Source organism: Ictalurus punctatus, chromosome 6, assembly GCF_001660625.3.
Source record: "Ictalurus punctatus breed USDA103 chromosome 6, Coco_2.0, whole genome shotgun sequence".
In the NCBI taxonomy this organism is placed as follows: Eukaryota; Metazoa; Chordata; class Actinopteri; order Siluriformes; family Ictaluridae; genus Ictalurus; species Ictalurus punctatus.
This window is the reverse complement of record NC_030421.2, coordinates 20,644,826-20,668,886: the sequence shown is the minus strand read 5'-3', so window position 1 is coordinate 20,668,886 and position 24,061 is coordinate 20,644,826. Positions and strand designations below refer to the sequence as shown.

The following is a 24,061-nucleotide window of genomic DNA, read 5'->3' as shown; positions in this document are numbered from 1 at the left end:
GCCTGTTTCAAATGCCCCTACAATGTTTCAATGGGATTCAAATCACCACCAACTGTGCTTCACAGTTTTTATGAGGTGCTTCTCCTGAAAAGCTGTCTTTAGTCAGTGCCAAACATGTCTGCTGTAACTGTGGCCAAACGACTGTATCTTTGATTCATCTGTCCAGAGCACATTATTCCAAAAGGCGTGGTCTTTGCCTATATGCTCATTGGCAAACTGTAGCCTTGCAAAGGCTTTTTCCTGACACGTCTCCCATGCAGGTCAAATTTGTGCAATCTCTTTCTGATTGTAGAAGCATGCACTTTGACATCAACAGTTGCAAGACTTACTAGCAGATCCTGTGATGAAATTTTGGGGTTCTTGGAGACTTCTTTTTGCATCAGAGGGTCTGCTCTTGGGCTGAATTTGCTGGGACATCCAGTCCTGGACAAATTGGCAATCGTTTGAAACCTGTGTCATTTGTAGATGATTTTCCTTACAGTGGAATGGTGTATTTCAAATAATTTGGAGATCTTTTTAAATCCCTTGCCAGACTCAAAGGCATCCACAACCTTTTTTTATGTAGACCTTATAGAACTCTTTAGATCTTGGCATTATGACACCAAACACCTAAATAACAAAGGGAACACCAGATACTAGATATGAGAGGGGTATAAATAAGACCGGTTCCACCTGCACTCCCTAAGCAGGTTCTAATCACTGACACCCAATCTTGAAAACCTGATTTTTTTTTTTTTTTATGGATTTGAAGGTGTGCACTTACTTTTTTCATATGACTGATCTGTTTTTTGTTAATTTAAATTGTGATAATTACCACAAAATATCAATTTTGTGTGTCATTTGATAAGAGTATAACACCTTTATTAACAGGCACCGTTTCAAATAGTGTCCAAATGTGTCAAAAAAGCCAACAATTTCCATGAGGCGTACTTATTTATTTTTTCACGACTATATATGTGTGCAGGACAAGTGACATCAGCCTTGTCATGTGGTTGCAGAGGCTAATGTTTATTTAAGCTTTACCTCACACTGGGTCTGCACACTTTATATCAAAAAAGTTAATATGAATATTCAAAGCCAGCATGATTAAATTAATAAGAAAACAATTGAGGACTTGGGTTCCCTGGGACTTGAGTGAGTGGCCCCATGTGAACAAGGACCAACATCCTGGGCTGAAACTATCTTACCTATAGACCTCAACACAGAAGCTGCCATCAGAAATCAGTGGTGCTCCTAAAACCAGCACATAACACACAGCACATCAAAATAGACCTAGATCCTCAAACCATTTGCTCCAGTCTAAAGTAAAGTTGAACAGGATTTAAAACGTGATGTCATTAGGTTACTGATGGAAAAATGTTATGCTTTTAAATGATAATCATTGGTCCTTATTTTAACCAAGTGATGAATTTCAAATACATTGTAGAAATGTTAACACTGGTCATTTACTGCCATGAACAATGCCAAATGTCTTCTAAACAAATCCAATTGTTCTGCATACAGCTGTGTTTGCATCTTTTGGTGTATAAGTAATACAAGTTTGTAAATTAAAATAGTCACTCAGTGTAGATTAAACCCTAAGTGGTACTAAGTTTGTCTTTAGTGAAACCATACCCAGGCTGGAATATGGACATGTTCTAAGGTGAGAGGCAGCACTCTGATATTAATGATGCATGAGCTGAGATGTGACAAGGTAACGATATGAAATATGAAATAGATGATGAAATCCTGATGCTTTACCCATCATTGTACTGCTCGTTGGCTGCTTCCTCTGCCACCAAAATATCATACTCCTCTGCGGCATATCTTTCCCAGTCTGAAATCTCCTGTCCCAAACTCTCAGCATCCTGGAAGGGGTGGTTAGAACAGTTATTGCACAAATAATTATAAAGGTTTGTCCCAAACATAATCAGTATGTGAACATTGGTCATTACCTTTGCCACCATGAATGGATCCCTCTGCTCATGATCCAGATATTTCTCAATATTGAAGAAAGTGTCAAAGAATATATGAGCTAGCTTGCATCTCTTCAAGTCCCGGAGGGTGATCTTTCCTAAACAGAACATAAATCAAACATCGATATTAACAACATTTTCTACAAGCTACAGCCAACAATCAATATTCAGTACACCATCTGTACTGATGTTAGGAAGTAATACCATGTCATTTTTTTGAGTTCAGGTTACTCTAAGGCTACAAAGAAATATAATCAAACATACTTTAGAATATAAAAATACTTGCATTACAACACACAAGCTTGCTCTCTTTATTCAAACATACAAACCCTGTGTCCCAACTGGCATCCTATGCGTACTAAACAGTATCTGAGATGAATTAGTGTAGTATGTTGAAACGAGTCTACTATTTCTGGTAGATTTTCGAGGTGTGGATCCGTAGACACGTTTTCAGCTAATATTGCCCACGACTCCTTGCACGAGGAAGGAGGAGATTTGTGAACGTTTGTTTTGCCGAATTCAAGAATGCATTATAGAGAGGTGTAAATGAAACGTGGAAAAATAAAACAAGGGAATGATGAATTAAAATGTTAATTCTAAATGATACAAGAAATAATGAATGAAGAAAAGCTGAAATGCAACAAGGAGTTGCATTGGTGCTGACGGTGTTCTGTTCTCTTCCGTTACACAATGTGTTACTATGTCCCAGTACTTGCTTACTCTTTTACTACACACTCAATAGGATGTACTTTTTCTTCACAAAAAGAGTACATACTTTGAGGACATAGTATAAGCATGCCAACTGGGCCACAGGGAAAGCCTACCTGTCGTCTCAGGCCTGACCAGATCCAGCATTTGGCAGAGACAGTCCTCAAATGGCAGTGGTTCAATGGCCATGGTCTCCAGCTTCTGACACTGCTCCTGATAGAAGTACTGCAGCTCGAACATGGACAGAACTCCATCACCATCCAGATCCATACACCGGAACCAGTACTCTATGCTACAGAACCAAGAGTCGCACTTATTATTCACACCATTTACACTGAAGCTCTTATTTCAGTCCAGAACAACATTTACAAAACACAAATAAACTAATCTCTTTATCTGTTGTCTTGTTTAGTTTAGATTTAATATAATAGACATTTATTTAACAAGACAGAAAAAAAAGGGCAGCATTCAATTCAATATGCAAAGTACATTAGGAGCATAAAGACACAAGACAGATAACTGGTTGGTACCTGGTTTCAGTCTTTTTGTCTTCCTCTGAGATAAGAAACCACACAAAGTCAGCATAACTCAACCGGCCTTCTTTATGAACCTTCCGGTCTCTGTTAATCACAAATAAACAGATATTTTTAGGGCCCTATGGAATCGATTTTACTTTGTATTGAAAAGGAAAAGATTACATTGTGTACATTACATTGGTTTTAGGTTAATGAAATTGTAATTATCAAAGGCAAACGGCTGTACCTTGTTACAGTTCCTGAGAATATTCTTTCAATCATTCTGTGGGAGATGGCTAGGATGGAAAAAAAAAAAAAAAAAACAGGGGAATGATAATAAAACAAAATGGGGGAAAAAACCCCACACACATTACAGACACATACGAAAGAGTTACATTGTCCTCATAATAGTGCCATATAGTTATGTTCTCACTCTTTAACAGTTTTAACACAAAAGGAGACATGGTTTAAAAGAGACAGATCAATTTAAGTGGCAGACATGACATCATGCTGCAGGACATTCTCATTGCGAGGGAATTAATGTCCTATTGATCTTAGTCCTCTTCACTCACACAGACCTCTGTGATGTGGTGAGGGATGGAAAAGACATTTGACTTCATAAAGCAACATGAAGGCAGTTATGAAACACCAATATTTTTTTTTAAGGCGGACTGGACTGCTACCTTGATCGTTGTGCCGTGCCATGTCCCTCTGGTCTATGTATAGATCGTGGTCAGTGTCCAGCTCCCAGAATTTACAGTATATGACATAGAAATGTTCATAGGAAAAGTACTCAGTCAGCTGGTTAACATCCTCCTCCTCTTCCAGTAGTGCCACATTCTGTGAAATTACAGTGTGACTTAGAAAAGGTTTTATATAATCAGTTAATAACGCACTCATCACACTATGCTATAAAAGCAACCCAACCTGAAGAAAACTGCTTCTCCGTAGCTCTGAACATGTTATTTTCCCCGTCCATGATCGGTTGACATTATAAAATATCCTCTGAATTACCTGTTGGTAGGAAAATTTGCTCGGCTCACTGAAACATCTCACATGAAATGAATCTACAATCCAAAATGCCATCTAAAAGTATTTAAAATGAAACACAACTTGTTTCAAACAGTTATGATGTGTTGCCCTTACTGTGGTAATATAGCGCGAGTGAAAGTCTGAGGCCTCCTTCAGAAAAGCAAGGCCTGAATGCGAATCCACCACATCCTTAAACAAAAGAGATGAGGGTTTCACAGTGCTTCTCAGATACCAAGATCACATCAAAGTCAACAGTACAAATGGCAGTCATATGAGGAATAAAAGTTATGTTGAAGCAATTTGTGCGCTTCTAATGGTCTCTGATTTAAATTAGTGAGAAAGAGGAAAAAGAAGATTTTCCCCCGGTATGTACATTTGCAAAGAACGTCATGGTGACCAATGATGTGCAGACATTTTAACGGGTTTTGATCTAGTGCAGTTTTCTACAAGGGCAAAACCAAATTCAAACGGCTGTGACTTATTTGAAGGGGGTTCTGCACTCCCTCCCCATATGAAATTAAATAATAGGAAAACACATAAATCACCTCTTTTTGGGTGCAGGCACATACAGTTAAACGTACTCCACCACAATACTTTTTTCATTCATCAAAACAGTCAAAACAATTGCTGAAGCCACAGTACACAAATTAAAGTGTGAATGCCAAAGTGTATTTCCTCTGCTGGAGAAGGGCCGCTGACCCCCAGTGGCTGCTCCTGCCATCCTGAATATCAGTGAGGCGTCCGTCATGGGCTAACAGTATAACATCTAGAGAAATAGCCAGCATGGCAAATAATGCTCGTTACCACTCTGCCCTCTCTCTTGAGAGAGAGTGAGGATGCAGAGACATTCTGCATTTCAATGTGACTGCAATTCCACCTGCAATAATCACCCAATGCACAGCCTTAATACTGGACCTAAACAAAACAACATTTACTAAACGTATTATTTGGTTGAATGTCAAGCGTTATTAATGATCCTCTGTACATGAGTAAACTTCTCAGTTTACTACTCAGCTCTTTATACCTGAACCATCTCAGGACCTGCTGCATAATGGACCTCTTTCAGATAATAGGCAGCGCGTAAAGGCTTTCTGTTGTTTTTTTTTTGTTGTTTCAGTACGTGAGCTAGACAGCACATGTACTGGACGCTCACAAGACTTCTCGCTAAGCTAATAGCCCATACCTGCAGGAATGGAATAAAGTCCTCTTGCTCCAAATAAGGGCAGCCAGGCTTGGCCAGAAGGTGAAGAAATTTGGATGCATCATCATGACAGGTCTGCAGCACTCTGAACAGGAAACAGATGCTTTCAGACACTTTGGCCTCTCAAAGAACATGGATTTTTAAAAGAGTTCACTTCAAAAGCACGAGCCCGGAGTCTTGTTTCTGAAAACAAGACTCCGCTATTCATGCTTGGTCATTTCTGACCTACAGCAAGGCAGGAAAACTGATTTAATGAAGTGCATAAATACTTCCATCATTGCAGAGCTTGCATGGGAAACCTAATATTAATACATAGCCTACGTGGCACATTCAAAATAATTCTGCACAATCTCTGGTACTTCACATTAACATGCAAGTCAAGTACTGCTCACGGTAGTGAGAGACTCCAAATAAAAAGCTCGATTGGCTTACTTTCTCCACATTGCCACAAATTTGTGAACAGACACATATCCCCTCCTGTCTCCCCCAGAAGCAAAGAACAATGGAGCCTTCCAATAGAGCGGGCATTCACAGGCCTGAGGAAACATGAATTGCACAAAGAGCCCAACTGTTGAAGACAGACATGAAAACAAGCATTTAAATATTCTTTCAACAGAAAATAAAATTCCACATTAAGCGTAATCAAATGGTAAAGTTAACCACGTTCTTTAAAATACTCCTCTAAAAGCTTCTTATGATGCTCTGCCAAAATTAGCCTGCCAACAGCAGCAATTCCTCATTGGGATTTTAAATGTGAGCTTTGATATAAATAAACAAGGCAAAATGGGCAATAATTATGTTAATAAATTATTTTGTTTAAAGGAATATGCTGAGATAAATATTATATCACGATACTTGAGGTCATTTCTATAAATACACGGTATAACATAACTGAGCTAAAAACTCTGCAAAGCAGTAGTACAATAAAAAATAAAAAATAACCTCTTAAACTGAGTTTGATGATAATGAGTTTTCTTTAATGTCTACAAAGTCAAAGAAGAAAAAATACCTCAAAACAGAAGCATCCATTCAGTAGCATTTAATTAGTCATTTTTAAAAACATTTTTAAAAATGCATCACAATACCAACGATATCTCAGTATCGCATAATCATTGATCACAATATCAATATTATTTTGATTATATTGCCCAGCCCTAATATTAAGCAAATCCTCCTTCAGGTTTTCCTCAAGATGTGCATTACCTATTTCTGAAACGGCGATAATACGGATTACAGAACAGAAAAATTGTTAAACCTGTGAAATATTTGTAGGCTTCTGTTAATTACCAGAACAAACTATTTGTAGGGTGGCTGGAGGCTGCACATTACATATCACACTTACCTTGGCAACCTTCCCCATATCCTCAATAGTTACTCTTTCACTGGGAAACTGAGAAAATATTTTCTCTATCTTGGAAATGAGATTGTCAATGTTGATATTGGCTTTGGGCCTCCCTCGAGGGAAGTAGAACTTCGGAATGCTTTCGCTTAACGCTGGTGAAACGGCCTCCTCTTTCTTAAACTGGGCCTGCCAAAACAGACAGAAATAAAGAGTGACCCACGAGGCTTGCTGAGATCACACCCAGTCCCACTGGGGCGTGAGCCATGCTGCTTGACACATTACAGCCTAATGAACTTTTCTTGCTTTAAATTAGGACGTGTCAAGTGACGATGGCATAACACACAGGATTCCGAGTTAAGGATACTTTTAGAAGTCATGCTGAGGATCTGTTGGTGTTTTTTTCCTAGATGGTACATGCCTTGAGGGTAACATTAAAAACAGTTCATTAGGGGAAAAAAAATCTTTTAAACTTAATATTCATAATCCCTAATTGGTCCAACAAATGATCGGAAAACAGAGCCGAGTACACCCAGGGGGCTACAAACTAAACACATAACCTGTTCAAACTCCAAAGAATACTGGAGGAGTAACATCAAAACTAAACAAGTGTGTAACACAGCAGTAATTACTCAGGAAAACGTGGCTGAATTATTCTGCGAAAAGAATCTTCTAAGCAGAGAAGCTGCAATGCCACCAGACCATAAATCCTTGCTGTGACACTAATGTAAAATACTCAGAGAGATTCAAAGTGACTAAAACATTCTGTATACAGAAAGGGCATGCACTGTATATCGCAAATGGGAGCCAAAATTCTATTCACACCTACTTCACTAAAATCATATCTGAAATGGCTAATAAAAAAAGGTTCTAATACACAAGCTATTAAGTACAAGGGATGTAGGTTAAAATCTTATCATCAAAACTAAATATGCACAGGTGTGGGGAAATCCTTCCCAGGAGAGCAGCCTATAAAAGTGCTAAAAACACATTTTGGGAGCACATTTAGCCTAGATTATTATTTTGGTCATCACAGTGGATGAAGTGTTATCACACTGAATTGTATGTGCAATGAAGTGGTGGAATGGGACCAACAGACTTGCTGAGAGCTCAAAGGCCACAAACAAGTGACCATTCTGACCACAAGCCAAACATAGCCCAGTACGTCTTTTCAGGCCTGCTGCGAAAAGGCACGGGCCAGCAGCTAGAGTTTCCACTATGTTTTTAATAGCTTGGTATCAGCAGGCATCAACAACAAGTCTTTGTGAATGATCCCTTCTAAAAATTAACATGACATGAGATCACAATCAACCGAGAAACCGTAGAGTTAATAAACTCTTATCTCTTTATTAAAAGAAAGGAAAAAAAGTGTTTGCTGATATGTTCGCTAGTGAATAGGTTATGGATAACAAATGTTTTTAGACACCTAAAATAGTATAGTGAGAACGTTCTCAAGCCAAACATTACACAAATTTCAGCCTAATAATACCGACCACCACCTACCACTCAGACACATCGTATCTGTGCAAACACAACATTAAACCTGCACCCTCTGTACCTATTTATGACTCATGAGTCTAGTGCACTGTTTGTGTGTCATGTAATATGTCCATGGTGTTTACTCTTGCTGACTTCCTCCTTCGAAGTCCACATCATACTTCCGTATTTATTTTGGCATTTAGTAACCTCTACTCTACCACCAGTAAACAACCTGTTGCACACACTTTCATCAACAACAATGCTGCACACTCTTAAACTTCATGAGCCCTTAGATGACATTCCACCATTGGGAACAATTTGCTCTGATGTACCAGGCAAGGGTTCAGTGCAACAGCAGGAGAGATGAATGCTTTTAATCTTCCCTGCTACACCAGGGTCAGCCATGTCTATAAAAGGAAATCCCCATCTCCTACACCAGAGCAGAGTCTCTTGATCCGTGTTTGCATCAAAAACTTCAACTGCATGAATCTCTTACACATTCAGCAATACGCAAAAGAATCACACTGACACACTTACATCCATCAAGAACTTAGCAGACTGCTATTTTCACAAAAATACTATACTATCATGAATCGCACACAGAAAGAAGGCTCTTTTTGGCTTCTTTTTTGGGCAACAGTCAACAGCAAATTAAGATGACCTGCCTGTCCTTGCTGGAACGCTCTCAGCCTCTTCTTGAAGCGTGAAGGCAGGACAAAGTCACAACCACGGGCCAGCAGTGCCAGCTCCTTCCTCAGGTCAGGGTCCTGGCGCAGGGACAGCTCCTTCATCCTCATGCTTCCACCAGTCAACACAGTACGGCCACCGATGGTCTTTCTCGCTGACTGTGTCACCACAGGAAATCTCTTTGTCCTCCTTCAGCAGAGCACACTCTCACTTAATGACCAGCAGCAGCTGCTTCTCTCAGCCCTGCTCCCTACACTGCCTGCTGTCCCATACATCCAGCACAGCACTTTGAGGTTACACAGCCTTGTCCTGCAAAGCCACTGCTCAGACGACAGGGTGATGGTGTTTGTGTCTACACACGAGTCAGAGATAGAGATAGAGAGCGAGCGAGAAAGAGAGAGAGAGAAAGAGAGAGAGAGAGAGAGAGAGTGAGTGTGAGTGTAGGGGTGGATCTGCCCTTTCCAGTATGCATTCCACAACTATCATAGAAGGTTATGCAAGAAGACAAACCTGTAGCAGAGTACTGTGATAACAGGACACACTTTTGGCAGACTGCAACATGATAATTTGGGCTACTCACTTACTTGCTACACTGCTTCTTCAATTACACAAACACAAACCTGCCCCTTTGATCCGAGTGTTGGTACATCAAGTTTAAATCACCAGTAGCAATGTCTACGTTATATATGATGTGTAAGGCTTTAGCATTAATCACAGTGACACAGTACAGCTATGTGCGGGCACCAAGAACAATTAAATGTCATTGTAAAGCATGGCCTGAGGATTTAAATGTCTCACATTTAAATCCTCTGGGGGTGTGAGTGCTGAATGATGATGGCTAAAGAAGTCTAGGACTAATAAAAGACCTAACTATTTCAACAACTCTAATAAATAAGGACTAAGGAAGTAGTAGTTTCTTATGCTCTTACAACTAGAAGACTAAGAGCGGTTACAGTCATGTGAAAAAATAAGTACACCCCATGGAAATTGCCGGCTTTTTTTGACACATTTGGACAAGCAAACATTTGATCATCTTTAAAACAGTGCCTATTAATAAAGGTGATGCACTATCAAATGACATACAATTGACATTTTTTTAGTAATTTTCACATTTTAAATTAACAGATCAGTCACATCACAAGCAAGTACACTCCTATATTTATCACACCTTCAAATCCATAAAATTAGAATCAGGTGTTGAAGATCGGGTGCCAATGATTAGAACCTGCAGGTGGAACCGATCTTATTTATACCTAGGGATGGGTACCGAAACCCGGTATTAAACTGGCCCCGGTGCTAAATTCTTAAAGACTGTAGTATGAATGCTTTTAATCTTCCCTGTTACACCAGGGTCAGCCATGTCTATACAAGGAACTGACTATAAAAGCTATAAAACCTCTGATGCTATAAGCTCTGCTTTCTGTACTGGAGAAATTAAGAAATATTTCCTATTTATTATTGCTATATAAAGATTATCTTGCACATTTTATCTCACCAACCGTTTATAATTTTTCGATAATACTAAGAAATTGATCTGGATTTTTGTTATTGACAATCCAGAAGTGAGATCTCGTGGGCAGAGGCTGTCTGTCACACGGAACAGCGTGCACACAACACGAAAGTTCCCGCTTAATACACAGAGTGACGATGGCGGTGAGAACCAAATGTTCAAAAGTGTAGTTACACTTCACTAGAGTTGAAGTGGATAACACGCGCTACCACAAGAGCAACAAGATTTTTGCTTGTAAGGGCGGAAACACAAGCAGTCTGTCAAAGCATCTTTCAAAAGTGTATTATGTGCAGACAGAGAAATGCAAAGTTTTGACTGCCTTAACTAGCTTGTGTCTGTTTGCCCCATCTACGTCAGGTATGTATGCTAGCAGTCTTCCCAAATAACAATGACATATAATCATCGCATAATCGAGGTCTCTCACGGCATTGAAACATTGTTCATTTCCGACATTGATCCAACATCTGTTTGCTCATTAAAGTCATGTTGAATCAACGTTGTTCACACCATTTAAAACAAATGTAAAATCGCATTATTGGTTTGCTTACCTTATGTTGAAATGATTTCATTCGGGTGAAGCGATATTACACATTCAACATATTTCCAACTTGTTTTTAAAATCCCAAATAAAGAAATAAATCAGCATGTAAACATTTAGTCTATTAAATGCATATCACTTTCAGTTACTATACAAATAGCCTATATATAAATCACCCTTCACACTGGTGCATTTACAAACAGATGTATAATAATAAAAAAAAAACTTAGTTTATAAAAAATAAAGCCATGTTCATTCTTTTCTCAATTTGTTTCTTTTTTCATTTAAAAAAACAACACAAAGTACCAATAAGAATACCGTTAAAGTATTGGATCGATAAGCAACATTGGTAAGAGTAGTAATACCATTAAAACCTTAACGATACCATCCTGATTTTTATACCCCTCTCATATCTAGTGTCTGCTGGTCCTTTTGTCATTGAGGTGTTTGGTGTCATCATGCCAAGATCTAGAGAGTTCTGTAAGACCTTTAGAAAAAAGGTTGTGGATGCCTATGTGTCTGGCAAGGGATTTAAAAAGATCTCCAAATTATATGAAATACACCACTCCACTGTAAGGAAAATAATTACAAAGGACGCAGATTTCAAACTACTGGCCGTCCCAGCAAACTCAACCAAGGGGCAGACCCTCTGATGCAAAAAGAAGTCTCCAAGAACCCCAAAATTTCATCACAGGATCTGCTAGTAAGTCTTGCAACTGTTCGTGTCAAAGTGCATGCTTCTACAATCAGAAAGAGATTTCACAAATTTGACCTGTATAGGAGGCATGCCATGAAAAAGCCTTTTCAAGACTATAGTTTGCCAATGAGCATATAGGCAAAGACCACGCCTTTTGGAATGATGTGCTTTGGACAGACAAATCAAAGATACAGTTGTTTGGCCACAGTTACAGCAGACATGTTTGGCACAGAGCAAAGACAACTTTTCAGGAGAAGAACCTGAACCGCATACCAACTATGAAGCAGGTGGTGGAAATGTTATGTTTTGGGGTTGCTTCGCTGCCTCAGGGACTGCACAGCTTGCATTCATTGATTCGACTATGAATTCTGCATCATATCAAAGTGTGCTTGAAGATAATGAGGCCATCTGTCTGAAAGTTGAAGAGGAACCAAAAGTGGATCTTTCAACAGGATAATGATCCTAAGCACACTAGCAAATCCACCAAGGAATGGATCAAAAAGAAGAAATGAAGGGTTATGGAATGGCCTAGTCAAAGCCCAGATTTGAATCCCAGTGAAACATTGTAGAGGCATTTGAAACAGGCAGTACATGTAAGAAAACCCTCAAACATCTTGCAGTTGAAAGAATATTGCATGGAAGAGTGGTCAAAATTCCAGCAAGTCTGGTGGACAATTATGCAAAACGCCTTCAAGAAATTATTTCTGCTAAATTGGGCAATACTAGCTTCTGAGGCCAAGGGTGTACTTACTATTTCCACGGATGAATCTCACATCTATTGATATTTCTGTTGAATAAATGATTGAAAAAGCTCATTTTCCTTGTGGTTTTGTTCAAGTAAAATCAACTTTATTAATAGGCACTGTTTCAAAGATGATCAAATGTTTGCGTTTCCAAATAGGTCAAAAAAGTAACAATTTTCATGGGGTGTACTTATTTTATCACATGACTGTATGTCAATGCGCAGTAACCAGCCACCAAACGTAGCTGTTCATTACGGTGTTTAAAACGTCTAATAAACAGTTACAGGCTTCAGTAAGAAGACAGCAGCCTTAAAACTGTCTTACTGTGAACACAAGGCTTGATGTCGTGGCTCTCGCTAAACTGGGACTAAAATAAAGACCTGGCTGGCTTAAATGATAAGTATTTTTAGATGCCAGATTGCAGAGTGCACATTCTTCCACTCGATTCAGCAGGATTCCAGTTCCTGTTGCCTCCAATGGAAGGGCACTGCACACGTTTGATAAACGCACCACGGAATTTGTTATCTGACTTGGTTATCCAAATACATCTGTCAACTACATCAGAATGGAAAATTAAGACAAAGTAAACTAGCCAATGAAACTGCTTTCCTGCATTTGGCTTGTTATGAAAGTTCTGTTGTAACACTTTTCCATCTGCTAGCTCTGCATGGTATGTAAAAACAACTCTCCACTGTTTAAGTAAGCTGGCACTAACAGAACAAGTCGAGGATCTGCCTGTATAAGAGGAGGCAGCTGTCCATGCCAATAATGCCTTTTTCCCAAACAAAGCCTTGTGTCCAATCAGAGGGACAACTGCACAAAGACACTAATCAGCGAAGCAAAAAGAAGGTGCTAACAATCAGCAGCAGTTGCTACAGTTCCAGTTTTATGCCAAAACCTGAATGTCCATGTGTCATTTACACACAAAGCAGATATAGTTGACCAGCTCGAGAAGGCCAATCTGTATTAAAAATGAATAAATAAATAATAATAAATTGAGCTGCCGTTCAATTCCACTGTTAGAGCTGCTGTACAAACTGTTTGTTTGGGGGCAAGAGAGTCTTTCATCCCATCAATAACACCACAGTTAAAAACAGGCTAGGGAAGGACTCTACAAATTTTGGCTCTAAATCATTCATGCTCGGATCAAACCAAGAATTTGAAACTGTGTGTGTAGCCGCATGTTGGGCTTCTTTTCTCACACTCAAAATCTAATCTTTTAGTCATCACCGAGCATTCAGATTGCAGAGCGAGAAACACATGGGAAAGGTTTACTGCTGCAGTGTGCAATAGGTACAGAATGAGTTTTAATTTTGTCAAAGTGGTTGCTAAATGACATTTTATATAGTGACCAGTCACATTTCAGGTAAGTGATGTGCATCCATTCTTTATTCACAACTAGAGAAAAAATATGGAAGCAAAACATAGAGCAACTGTCTGATGTCATTTATGACACTTTGTTTAATTGCACAAATCATAAACCTACGTGCAAAACTGTTCAAGTACTAGGCTGAAGAAAAATACATAAAACAACAGGTGATCCTGGACTTTAAAAGTTCAGGAGTTCATAGTAATCTAACAGCAGCAGAGTGACCCACTGCAAAACATTTTGGGTGTGTGAAAGCTAAATATAACTCAACATAGTTTAAGATGAATACTAGAGTAGACGACATGGTACATCTTGATACGTGATCAGCAAACTGGTGTCTGAAATATTCATTTACGGCAGTCAAAAATTCAAAGCCATTTCCTGAAGCAATATGATTCTGTGCAGTTTTCATAAATGACACGTGATTCAGTATTGCACAAAGACTTTTATTTTAATCGGAAAAAGAGGTGTATTGATGACTGGGGAATGCTGATCTGACGAGGGAGGACATGCCTCTTTCACTTCGACTGACAAACAGAAAAGCATGTAATAGTTTTGTTAGAACAGTGCAACATTTACAAAGAAAAGCGAGAGATGTGTGAGGTATTTGACTTTACTAAACAGATATATTTGTGACTATCGTTCAGTTTTTGCCCAACGCAGGCTGTTTTGAATCCGCAAATATTGATACCAGTACAACTATTTAAATCTGTGAATACTTAGGGATTTAAGGAAGCTTTTAAGAAAACCTCTATTATCTCACAGGGTTTATTCATCATCTCCAGTCTCAGAGTCTCTCAACCCTGCAGCTCAGCACTGTTTTAATACACCTTATTCCATTACTGAAGCTAATGAGTTGAACAAAGTGTTGAGAGTGGAAGAAAACTGAGCTGCTTAGTGCTGTGGCCCTCCAGGACTAGTAGTGTAGAGTCGTGGTCTGATAACAATGCAATTTTACTTCATTTAACAGCAGCTTAATGACTAACAGGCTAAAGGCATTCAGCAGTTGACTCACATGTTTAATTGGAATTTTAATTAAACTGTCTGCCTACTTGATAACTAGGTACTATTTGCACATTTGTAACATACAGCATACGGGAGAGCCTAAGCACCATTTGGTAAAACACTAAATCCAACATTATATAGTATATGCACCCAAGGGCTGTACTCTTACTTCATAGAGTTGTATTAGCTAGTGATATATCTACATTTACTTAATGAACTATAAAATTCAGTGCTTCTGGTAAATATTATGATTATTTGGTGGATATGCTACTAATAACTTTGTAATGCATGCAATGCTCTGCCAGTTCCTTAGAACATTTCTTTTTTTTGCAAACAGCATATTCATAAGTGTTTAAAAGTGTATTTATGCAAAATGTACATCAATTAATGGTACTTGTAGGTATAGGCAGAACTTACACTGGAGATGTGCCCCAACCAATCTTGGATATGACCACTTTTTGAAATACAGAAGCTTAAACTGAGCCAAATGCTTTCCAAAAAACACTTAACCTGTGATATACTACTCATTTATTTAAAAAATAAAATAACAATATTGTCACATATGTGATGACAAATAGCCAATTTACTCTTTTGGTCAACTTTCTTTGCCCTTCTAATGGCAGCTTGCGAGCAACAAAAACACATCATGTAAAACGTAAGATTCCCAAAGCATCCATTATTCTGGGAATGTTTTAAAAAGCTGGTGTGAGCAGATATACATGTAAAAAGCAGATGGAAGTTCCGAGGTGTTTTGTTTCAGTTTGACACAGATGACTTCCTTTACTCCCATCAAACACACAGTCTTTTCTTACAGTGCGAGTTGGCCACCCATCACCTACTTACAGTGCAGCCCTGACATGTTTGCACCAGTAATTTCACCCTGCTCCAGACCACAACGTCAATCTCATGTCACAAATATCACTGGCAGTGTTTAAAATAGTAGTTATTGCCCACAAAATGCACTGGATGAGAAATGAAGCAACTTCATTTATTCAGTGAACTTCAGCTCCAGGGTCAATTCAGACTGGGTGGATGCTCCACAGCTCAAATTTTGTTCATTCTTTTTATTTTGCAATTTTGTCAATATCTTGGTTCTATTTCAACCATTCCTATTGGTTCAGAACACGGATTTTGACACAAAGTCAATAAAATATAGTAATTTGAGCTCGAACTGTGGCTTTTAACATCTGTGTCTATTAAAGTCAACCAATGTTAGAAAATTTTTGCACCCCCCCCAATTTTGAGGACCCCATAAGAACACCCAGACCTTCTGCGGCGACTTCTGAGCATTTAGACAGTCAGAAAACAGGTAAGTCTTCACTTCAGCCAAATTACATGTGGCTGAAAATATTTCTGGACACATTAAATCCTAAACATAGCTTCCCCAGATAAAGATATATTTAAGCAGGATTTCAAGGTGCATCAATAACCCTATCTGAGTTGACACAGAATGACCCTGAATGAAACACAAACCGAAACAAAAGACTTACTCCAACAAGATACTGGACACAACCTGAATCACTGAAAACATTCACCGACACAAACACTTCAATACTGAACCTTGTGTTGAGTTCATGTGACAGTCCTTTAGATCAATGATCACTAAAAACATTCCTACAGGGACCTGTTTACAGAACTCACTTCCAGATCTAACTGAACGGAGCTCCAGCCAATCTGGAGCAGGTGTGTTGGTTTAAGGCTAAAAGTGAATTCCTCAAGAATTCACTCATGTTGTTTCGCTTCTCCTTTGTACAGAGCTAAACTCCAATTTTTTTGTGTCGCTCTCCCCATCCACTGCACATTGCTCCTTCTGTTGCTGTAAATCATTTGTGAGTAGATTTCTTTGAAAATAACTGCTGGTGTGAGCACAGGGTATGTGATTCATAGCGATATTTATATTTACACCTGTCTTCCTTTTAACAGAGTTGGCATGATAAAAGCATTTAACATAATTACATGAAGAATATTCAGTGGTATAATACTAATATTAAGACAGTACGGCAAGTAGCAGACACGTACCGGTTATCTGTGTGGTAAAGAATGTTGCACAAGAGCCAAGATGCATTCACTAACCACTACCGCGTGTTAGACGACAGAAACAAGGTGAGCTTGATAACAGAGTTATAGCTGAAATAAAGTACAATCAGATAGACTCAATAAATCAACGACTCTTGCTTCAGACTTGCTTCAGGCAATGTCCTTAGAGCAGTACATGTACAATGCTCAGTTTCCTTGTGCATCCTTATGAATGCAAAAATATGAATGCATCAAAATGAATGTTGTTAATTGTTGACATTTCTAAGAAAAAAATTCTGCTTAGCATTTAGTATATGGAAAATAATTACTATTTTTCTTTTTTTTTTCCCTAAAAAACAACAACAACAACAACAAAAAAACCAACATCATCATCTGTGGCATTATGTAAATAACCCAGCATTTAAAAGGTTACAATTCTGAAAATGAATGAATGTTTGGTCATTATGATTAGAACTTATGCTATTAAAAAAAAACAACAACAATCGACATTGGTGAAAGAGGAAAAAGCATCAATATTATATTTTATGACAGTTTTTGGATATGGACATTTTTGTCCTCTATGGACCGATGTGTAACTTTTTTTAATTGACGCACAAGGGTTAATGCGTGTCCAGCCAGGATTGTGTGCGTTTCTTCCTTTATATCCAAATTTGAGAACCTGACCATCATATATAATCATAATAAAGGCCAATTTTAATTCAGTTTAGGAAATGTTTCACTCCATGACCTTTCAGCTCATTTAAATCAAGCCCTAAATATAATGAGATAAACTATGATCAAATGTTACACAATTATAGTGAGAGAAAAATTTATATTCATCCATGCCTACTTACATTCATACTGCTGTCAGCCAATCATGTCCATATGAATGCTGTACACGTGTCTCGGTGCTGTACTTGCTGGGCAATTACATTTATTCTGTTTTGGTCCTTTACTTCCAAAATAAATGCCCTTCAAGAAAATCGCTTTTTGGCAACAGAATGATGACACACAGACAGACATACATACCCTGAAAGACCTACAGATAAACCACTCACTGAAACTCATTAGTAAATGTGTTTATCTGGTTAAACTAGAAGCAAATAACCTAATAATGCATAGACTAATGGGCTACAAGGGATTACTTCAGTGCTGGTTTTAACGGCTTACGTTATTCTCACTTAAACAACAGTTGGTTCCGGTCCACTAATTTGATTAGACAAGCAGAGTTCCAGGAGTGCTGAGAACACTGATACCTTTCACGGTTTGCATCACTCCACTTATCTGTGTTTGCTACATAAAATTCCAATTCTAGCAATAGATTGTTATACACTTACTACGGGCTGTCAGTCAGTCTGTGCATTGGCATGGCAGCACGCAACGCTCTATCCAGCCTGGGCTTCTCTGGGAACTATTTTCGCTGACATTTTGCCATATTGTGTCTAAAAAGTCAGGGAGACGATATACATTTTTTTTTGTTTATAGAACTGTCGTATAAAAGCAACATAACACTCACGATTACCTGCAGCATTGGTTGTTGTGCCTACAACCGAATCACAGCCGTACTGATATTGAGTACAGCACTCTTGCTCGTGTGATATGGCTTAATTGAGTAACTTATTTAAATATATTTTTTGCATAGACTCTGTAGGTTTCATACAATATTAAGAACATAGAATAGAAGAAACAATAACTAAATTCTGTCTTATTAAAAAGTACACTGCGCTAATCTGACAGGCAGTTTTGACTCAAAAAGAACCCATCTGTACACTTTAATGCTTTTGGATTGGATAGAACCAACAAGGATAACCGAGACCACTTTGGTGTGGTAATGACCCTCTACCACCCTGTCGTTGATTAATTTCTAGAACAGCACGCCTCGCTGTGTTTTACTCCTTACAAAAAAGCATGCATTAAGACAGTGTTGAGTTGAGAATAACTCTGCAAACTATACACTAAACACTAGACAATTTTGGAGTAATTCCTTCATGCACATGGGAAACGAGTCTATCTTTGTCGGAACCTTGTGTCAAGTTGGACCAGCTGTTCCAAGCAGCTTCACCATGACGTTAATTGAATTTCCAACTAATCCTTTGAAGAACGCATTTGTATTCTGGAATTCCTTTGGCCCTCCTGAAATAGAGCATTACTCGATGTGGGATCAGACTAACTTTAATACAACGTGACAAGCTTTGAGCACATGCTGCCTATGTCACAGCAGAAAATGGGGAATGCACAACAGTTGCTGCATAGCCAGAAAAGCACCTGGGATCACTAAAGTAGCAGAGAATAACTGGTCATGGACATCAAAGCTGTCAAAATCCGTATTGTCTACTAAACGAAGAAGTGCACTATGAACCAGAGAGAAAATAGCATTGACACAGGTCTTATTGCAAGCAGATGTCGTCTTCTTCAAAAAAGCCCATTTTCTGAAACCTTCATAGACAATGACAAAATCTGTGTTACAGCACATTCCCTTTCATTTTCATGATTTTGTTCCTTCAATTTTGTTTTATTGTACTGGAGTTCTAGGGGCATAAAAATACTATATTTCATCTCGAAGAAAATTGTAGCGCTCTGATGAGTGATGAGAATGATGCAAGAGGTTGGAGATTTTCTCTGCCTGTCCCTGCCCAATTGTAATATGCCCAAACCTTTGTTCTCAGGTGTCTGCATAGCAAGTGACACTGGCCCGACCTGACGCTGCCTAAAATTACTCTGCATATTATTATGAGTGCCGAGGCTGCTGTGTTCCTGTTATATCAGCAGTCTTGCCATTCAGGGGAGCAGATCTTGCCTGGCCATGGCCGCCCACCAAAAGAGCCTCAACGTAAAAGCTGTAAAAGCTCTACTGTGTGAAGGAATTTGCGCTTTTGTCACACCACGAACACAGATTTACACAGTTAAATATGTCTTCACAATTAGAATCAGGCATTCTTTTAAGAACATAATGAATTACATTACTGTTCAAATTAATGATTTTTTTCCCCCCTTTCTTAAAAGTCCACTAACATAACTAGCAGTGTGTTAGAAGTATCTACATGACCTCCAACATGTCAGCATACTACAGTGCTACTCTGAGCTGCAGCTGTCTGTCCGCCTCACTGACCCCACATTGCAGGCATTCACACTCAGGAATGTCTTTTTCTTTTCCTGCTAGGGTTATCAGTACAAATTAAGATTTTTCCAATATACAATTTTAGCCACAGACTAATGTATGACTCTGTAATTACACAAATTCTGGACACCCATTGGAGAGTCTACTGAATATGATGCATTACCAAATTCATCACTTGAGACCTCAACAATCAAGCCAATCATCATCACTAATCAGCACACAGTGGGAGAGCAAACAATCCAGTAATCTGTGGATTTAAAATATTTTAACAACCCATTCCATGGGTAATACTTAGTCCAAGGTAACATACGGAAAGTATTTCTTTCCGCAATGCAAAGGGAATCCACACATCCTGTCCCACCATACGCCCTAAAGCCAGAAGCCAGAGGCAGTCAGTTCTTCAGCAGCCTCTTGTGGTAACACAGAGGAACACAATGTTCTCCAAGTTCACTGTCAAATACTGAAAGCAGATTATCGTGATAAAAAACTGACTACTACGCAGCACTGTATTAAATTATATTCTTAGTGTTCTTTGGTGAACAAAATAAACTTTCCATATATTTTTCCAATACACAATCAAGTCAGTGAGAAGCACATGGTTTTTACCTTTTTAACGCTGACTGAGCGTCTCAGCGCCCTGCTGTTTGGTCCTGCTCGGTTACTGCTGCCGCTCCCGGATGGCAGTGTGGCAGAGGGGGGACTACAGGGAGCGCCGAGAGATGCAGAAGTCCTCTCGGTCACATTATAGTTTGAGGCAGTGTTGTTGTTTTCAGTAAAATTGCCAGTACCCTTTCCAAACTCAAGCTCGTCTCCATTCTTGATCTTCCTGAGGTAGTCTTTTAGCATTACCTGGATGTTTGGTTCACTCAACCAATTCAGGAAGAGCTCGTCCACTTTCATCTTCAGGACTGGCTGCAATCCTTGAGGTGATGGCATTTTCCCCCCAGTGAATTTTCCCTTGCAAAAGTCACCTAAAACATCTAGAAACATAGAGGGAAATTTCAGTGGTACGTTTTACATTTATAACAGACACCATTATCTAGAGCGACTTACATTCATCTCATTTATACAACTGAGTATCTGAGAGTTAAGGGCCCAGCACTGGCAGTTTGGCGGTGCTGGGATTTGAACTTGTGACTTTTTAATCAGAAGTCCACCATCTTAAAGACTGAGCTACCACTGCCCTGCTACTTCACGTTAGTCAAGTTTACATACCTGTATGACTGTGCTGCCAAAGAAACATTCAAGCCACTCCCTGTATTGACATTTAGCCACACATGCACAGAGATCTTATTTATTTATTAATTTATGAGGTACTATTCTTAGTCATTAAAAGCAATAAATCTATGACAATATTAAACACTCAGGAGCATTTGCGATACACCACGCCAATTTTGTGAACCATCTAAATATGAAGAACAGCAAAGAGTTTAACAAGAGCCTCTGTGGAGGATTTCTCACTGTCGCCGTCACCCACTTCCATCATCTTTGACAAGGATGTAATCCTAAACAAGATGCCATTTTGAGTCATGTCATACATGCTTGAGCCACGGGAAACCATAAGCAGTGCCGCAGGGTCATCACCAGGAGGCATCTGACGCGTCTGAATGGTACTCTCACTGACGCAGAAGCCCTGACGTTGTATAAAGATGGAATCACATCCTTGATCAGTATGAAGTAAAGAGACTGAGCAGCCCCAAGTTGTTCAAACCTACTGTGAAAAAGTATCTGACACAAATGACAACTCTCACAAATCCCATCCTCTTCACAATGAATAATTGGCAACGATTTTTTTCTTCACCAATAGATAGCTGGAAACGCGAATTGTATGCAGGAAGACGCAGAGCCAAAATGACTGGATGATGCTCGTTTTTACCTGTTTTAGGCTACGTCTAGGTTAATCCTGATACATAAACGATGATGATTGAAATCATGATCCATAAACTTATCTTTTCCCTCTAGTGTCTGACCTCCTGTCCACACCGACAGTGACTACGTTGACATGGACAGCAATAATCTAATTACTGACCTTATTCTGAATAAGACAATATTGTGATTAAGGTGTTTACATGAGTTGCTTTTAGAATATTCATTTCATGTTCCTGTTTTACATGTTATAGAACATGGATCAATTAATGGCACGTCATTATGTCCCCACGCCACACCGTCCGACGTTCCCTACAGAATTTCATGTATTAACATACAGTTCGTCTTCGTCATGGTACCATATACAGTTTTGGGTGTTTTTAATTAAAAAATTTAAGAAAGCTTCAAGTGCAGTTAATTATTTGTCATGCTATACGAGCAAATAGATGAATGCTTGAAGCCGTGGGCTACATCCGAAACTGCATACGTACGTACTATATAGTAGCTGAAATACATGCATCTCGCCTACTTTTGGATGCAGCCGTGCTCTCTTGTTTGCCGTAAAACGGTTGAGCACCACCGTGTGTGATCGTGTCCTGTTGCAAAATGCGGTGAAAACTCCCACACGACGTTAATAGTGTGATTAAGGTCTGTAACGCACTTCGATAATGCGACTAAAATAGGAATTACTCCACGTCTTAATTCAGTTTGTGTTTACTTCGAGTATGGCTTTAATCGGATTAAGGTAATCAATAATCACTTTACATGGTAGTTTCTTAATCTGAGTATTGTCTTAATCAGGTTAATATCGGATTATTGTTGTCCATGTAAACGTACTGAATGTGGCTTTTTTGTCTTGCGAAAATGGATCTTTTTCGAAAATGCTCTCTCGAGTGGATAAATTTGAGGACTCTTTTCACGGTGCAGTGTAGATTGCGTAAATGGAGATATTCAAAACCGATAACTGATTTTTAGTCATGTGACCCATTCAGCACAAAACAAACAAGACGGTGGACCATGTTGTACTGCAGTGGTTGTGCCTGCTATCCAGTTTGATAGCGTTGTTAAACATTAATATCAATTTGTACAACCTTCAGACTGCATTTATAAGTAAACTAAAGCCGAAAAACGACGCAGGCCGAAGCTTCTTATGTTTTTAACGCGTGTGCAGTATAGAGATGTAAGCGTTCTCAGACGTTTCGAATGTCGACGAGCAATTTTTGGAAAACCCCAGTGTAAACGCTGTAGAAAGCATTTCATTGGATGAACACAAGACTAGTACAGTATGAGTCTAGGAAAACTATTGACTTTTTTTTAGAAAAGTAATAAAACAAGAATAGCTCAAAAACTATTTTTTTCATATTGTTTTGATGTCCACAATACCACAAGAAGCTCAGAAACACCAGTTTTGATTCCAGTGACATTTTAATGCTTCATTGCTCTTCAAATGCTCTTTTTATGTTATCAGCTTCCTCGCTATATAAATTTAAACACAGATGCTTGACCCCATCAGTCCCTTTGTATGTTCACGGACATTCACTGTATACTCTGCTGTGTACATAGAAGAACGTGTGCGTGTACATATGAATATTCGCTAGCTAGGACACAAGCTACATAACACTAGCAGACATAAAGTGTAACCCCACAGGTGCTATCTATCGTAGTATCACTGATACGCAAACGGAGCATTAAAAGGTCACGAATGAATAAAAACAGTGCGCACACGGCGGTTGTAGTGAAGCAGGGAGATAACGCTAGCTAAACATGTCAACAAAGGTTTAACGGTACTGTAGGCAGCTAGTTAGCCGGGTAGCTAGGGCCTTTTGCCTTGACACAAAGTTTGACATCTCCCATCAAGCTAATCTGTTAAACCGAACACTGCTTATCGGTTATAATCTACAATCTTCAAAAGGTCCCCCACTTGTGTACATGTATACAAAAGAAGGTTTGCATTGACTCACGCGCATTGCAAATTCTTCTAGAAGACGCCGTACGCACACACTTCACCGGGGTTTACTTTGAATCAAACTCTCGTTTCCCAGGGTAACCGGGAAAACATCGTCTCGCGAGATTTTCCGTGAACGGCTGGCAAAGAGGAAGCTGTACAGGAAAATGAGTCCACTGGGTGTCTGCTGTGCTGCAAAACGCGAGTACAGTGAAGTAAATCCTGGTCCTCGATTTATGAATTTTCCGGAATTTATATTGAAATTATTTTATGAATGGGAAACAGCAAGCAATTTAATGGTCTTAATTAATTAATTAATAAATAATAATAATAATAAT

The 24,061-nt window shown here is 38.9% G+C and overlaps 1 protein-coding gene across 4 annotated transcripts in view; it reads right to left on the bottom strand.

Moving 5' to 3' along the window:
- The window catches only part of ppp2r3b (protein phosphatase 2, regulatory subunit B'', beta), a 25,763-nt gene extending 1,917 nt beyond the window's left edge, over window positions 1–23,846 (bottom strand). Inside the window, exons 1-14 of one of the 4 annotated variants that reach the window (XM_017469411.3) lie at window positions 23,740–23,846; window positions 20,519–20,892; window positions 6,754–6,939; window positions 5,844–5,947; window positions 5,394–5,496; window positions 4,325–4,399; window positions 4,106–4,192; window positions 3,862–4,018; window positions 3,426–3,474; window positions 3,194–3,283; window positions 2,780–2,955; window positions 1,935–2,053; window positions 1,741–1,847; window positions 1,188–1,233 (exon numbers count right to left, since the gene is read on the bottom strand). In XM_017469411.3, the coding sequence (XP_017324900.1) occupies window positions 1,215–1,233; window positions 1,741–1,847; window positions 1,935–2,053; window positions 2,780–2,955; window positions 3,194–3,283; window positions 3,426–3,474; window positions 3,862–4,018; window positions 4,106–4,192; window positions 4,325–4,399; window positions 5,394–5,496; window positions 5,844–5,947; window positions 6,754–6,939; window positions 20,519–20,848 (1,602 nt within the window). In that variant the 5' untranslated portion in view covers window positions 20,849–20,892; window positions 23,740–23,846 and the 3' untranslated portion in view covers window positions 1,188–1,214. Of the gene's footprint in view, window positions 1–1,187; window positions 1,234–1,740; window positions 1,848–1,934; window positions 2,054–2,779; window positions 2,956–3,193; window positions 3,284–3,425; window positions 3,475–3,861; window positions 4,019–4,105; window positions 4,193–4,324; window positions 4,400–5,393; window positions 5,497–5,843; window positions 5,948–6,753; window positions 6,940–8,894; window positions 9,346–20,518; window positions 20,893–23,739 lie in introns of those variants that run through there. The other 3 variants (XM_017469410.3, XM_053680981.1, XM_017469412.3) reach the window with 3 other exon arrangements.
- Window positions 23,847–24,061: the final 215 nt, after the last annotated feature.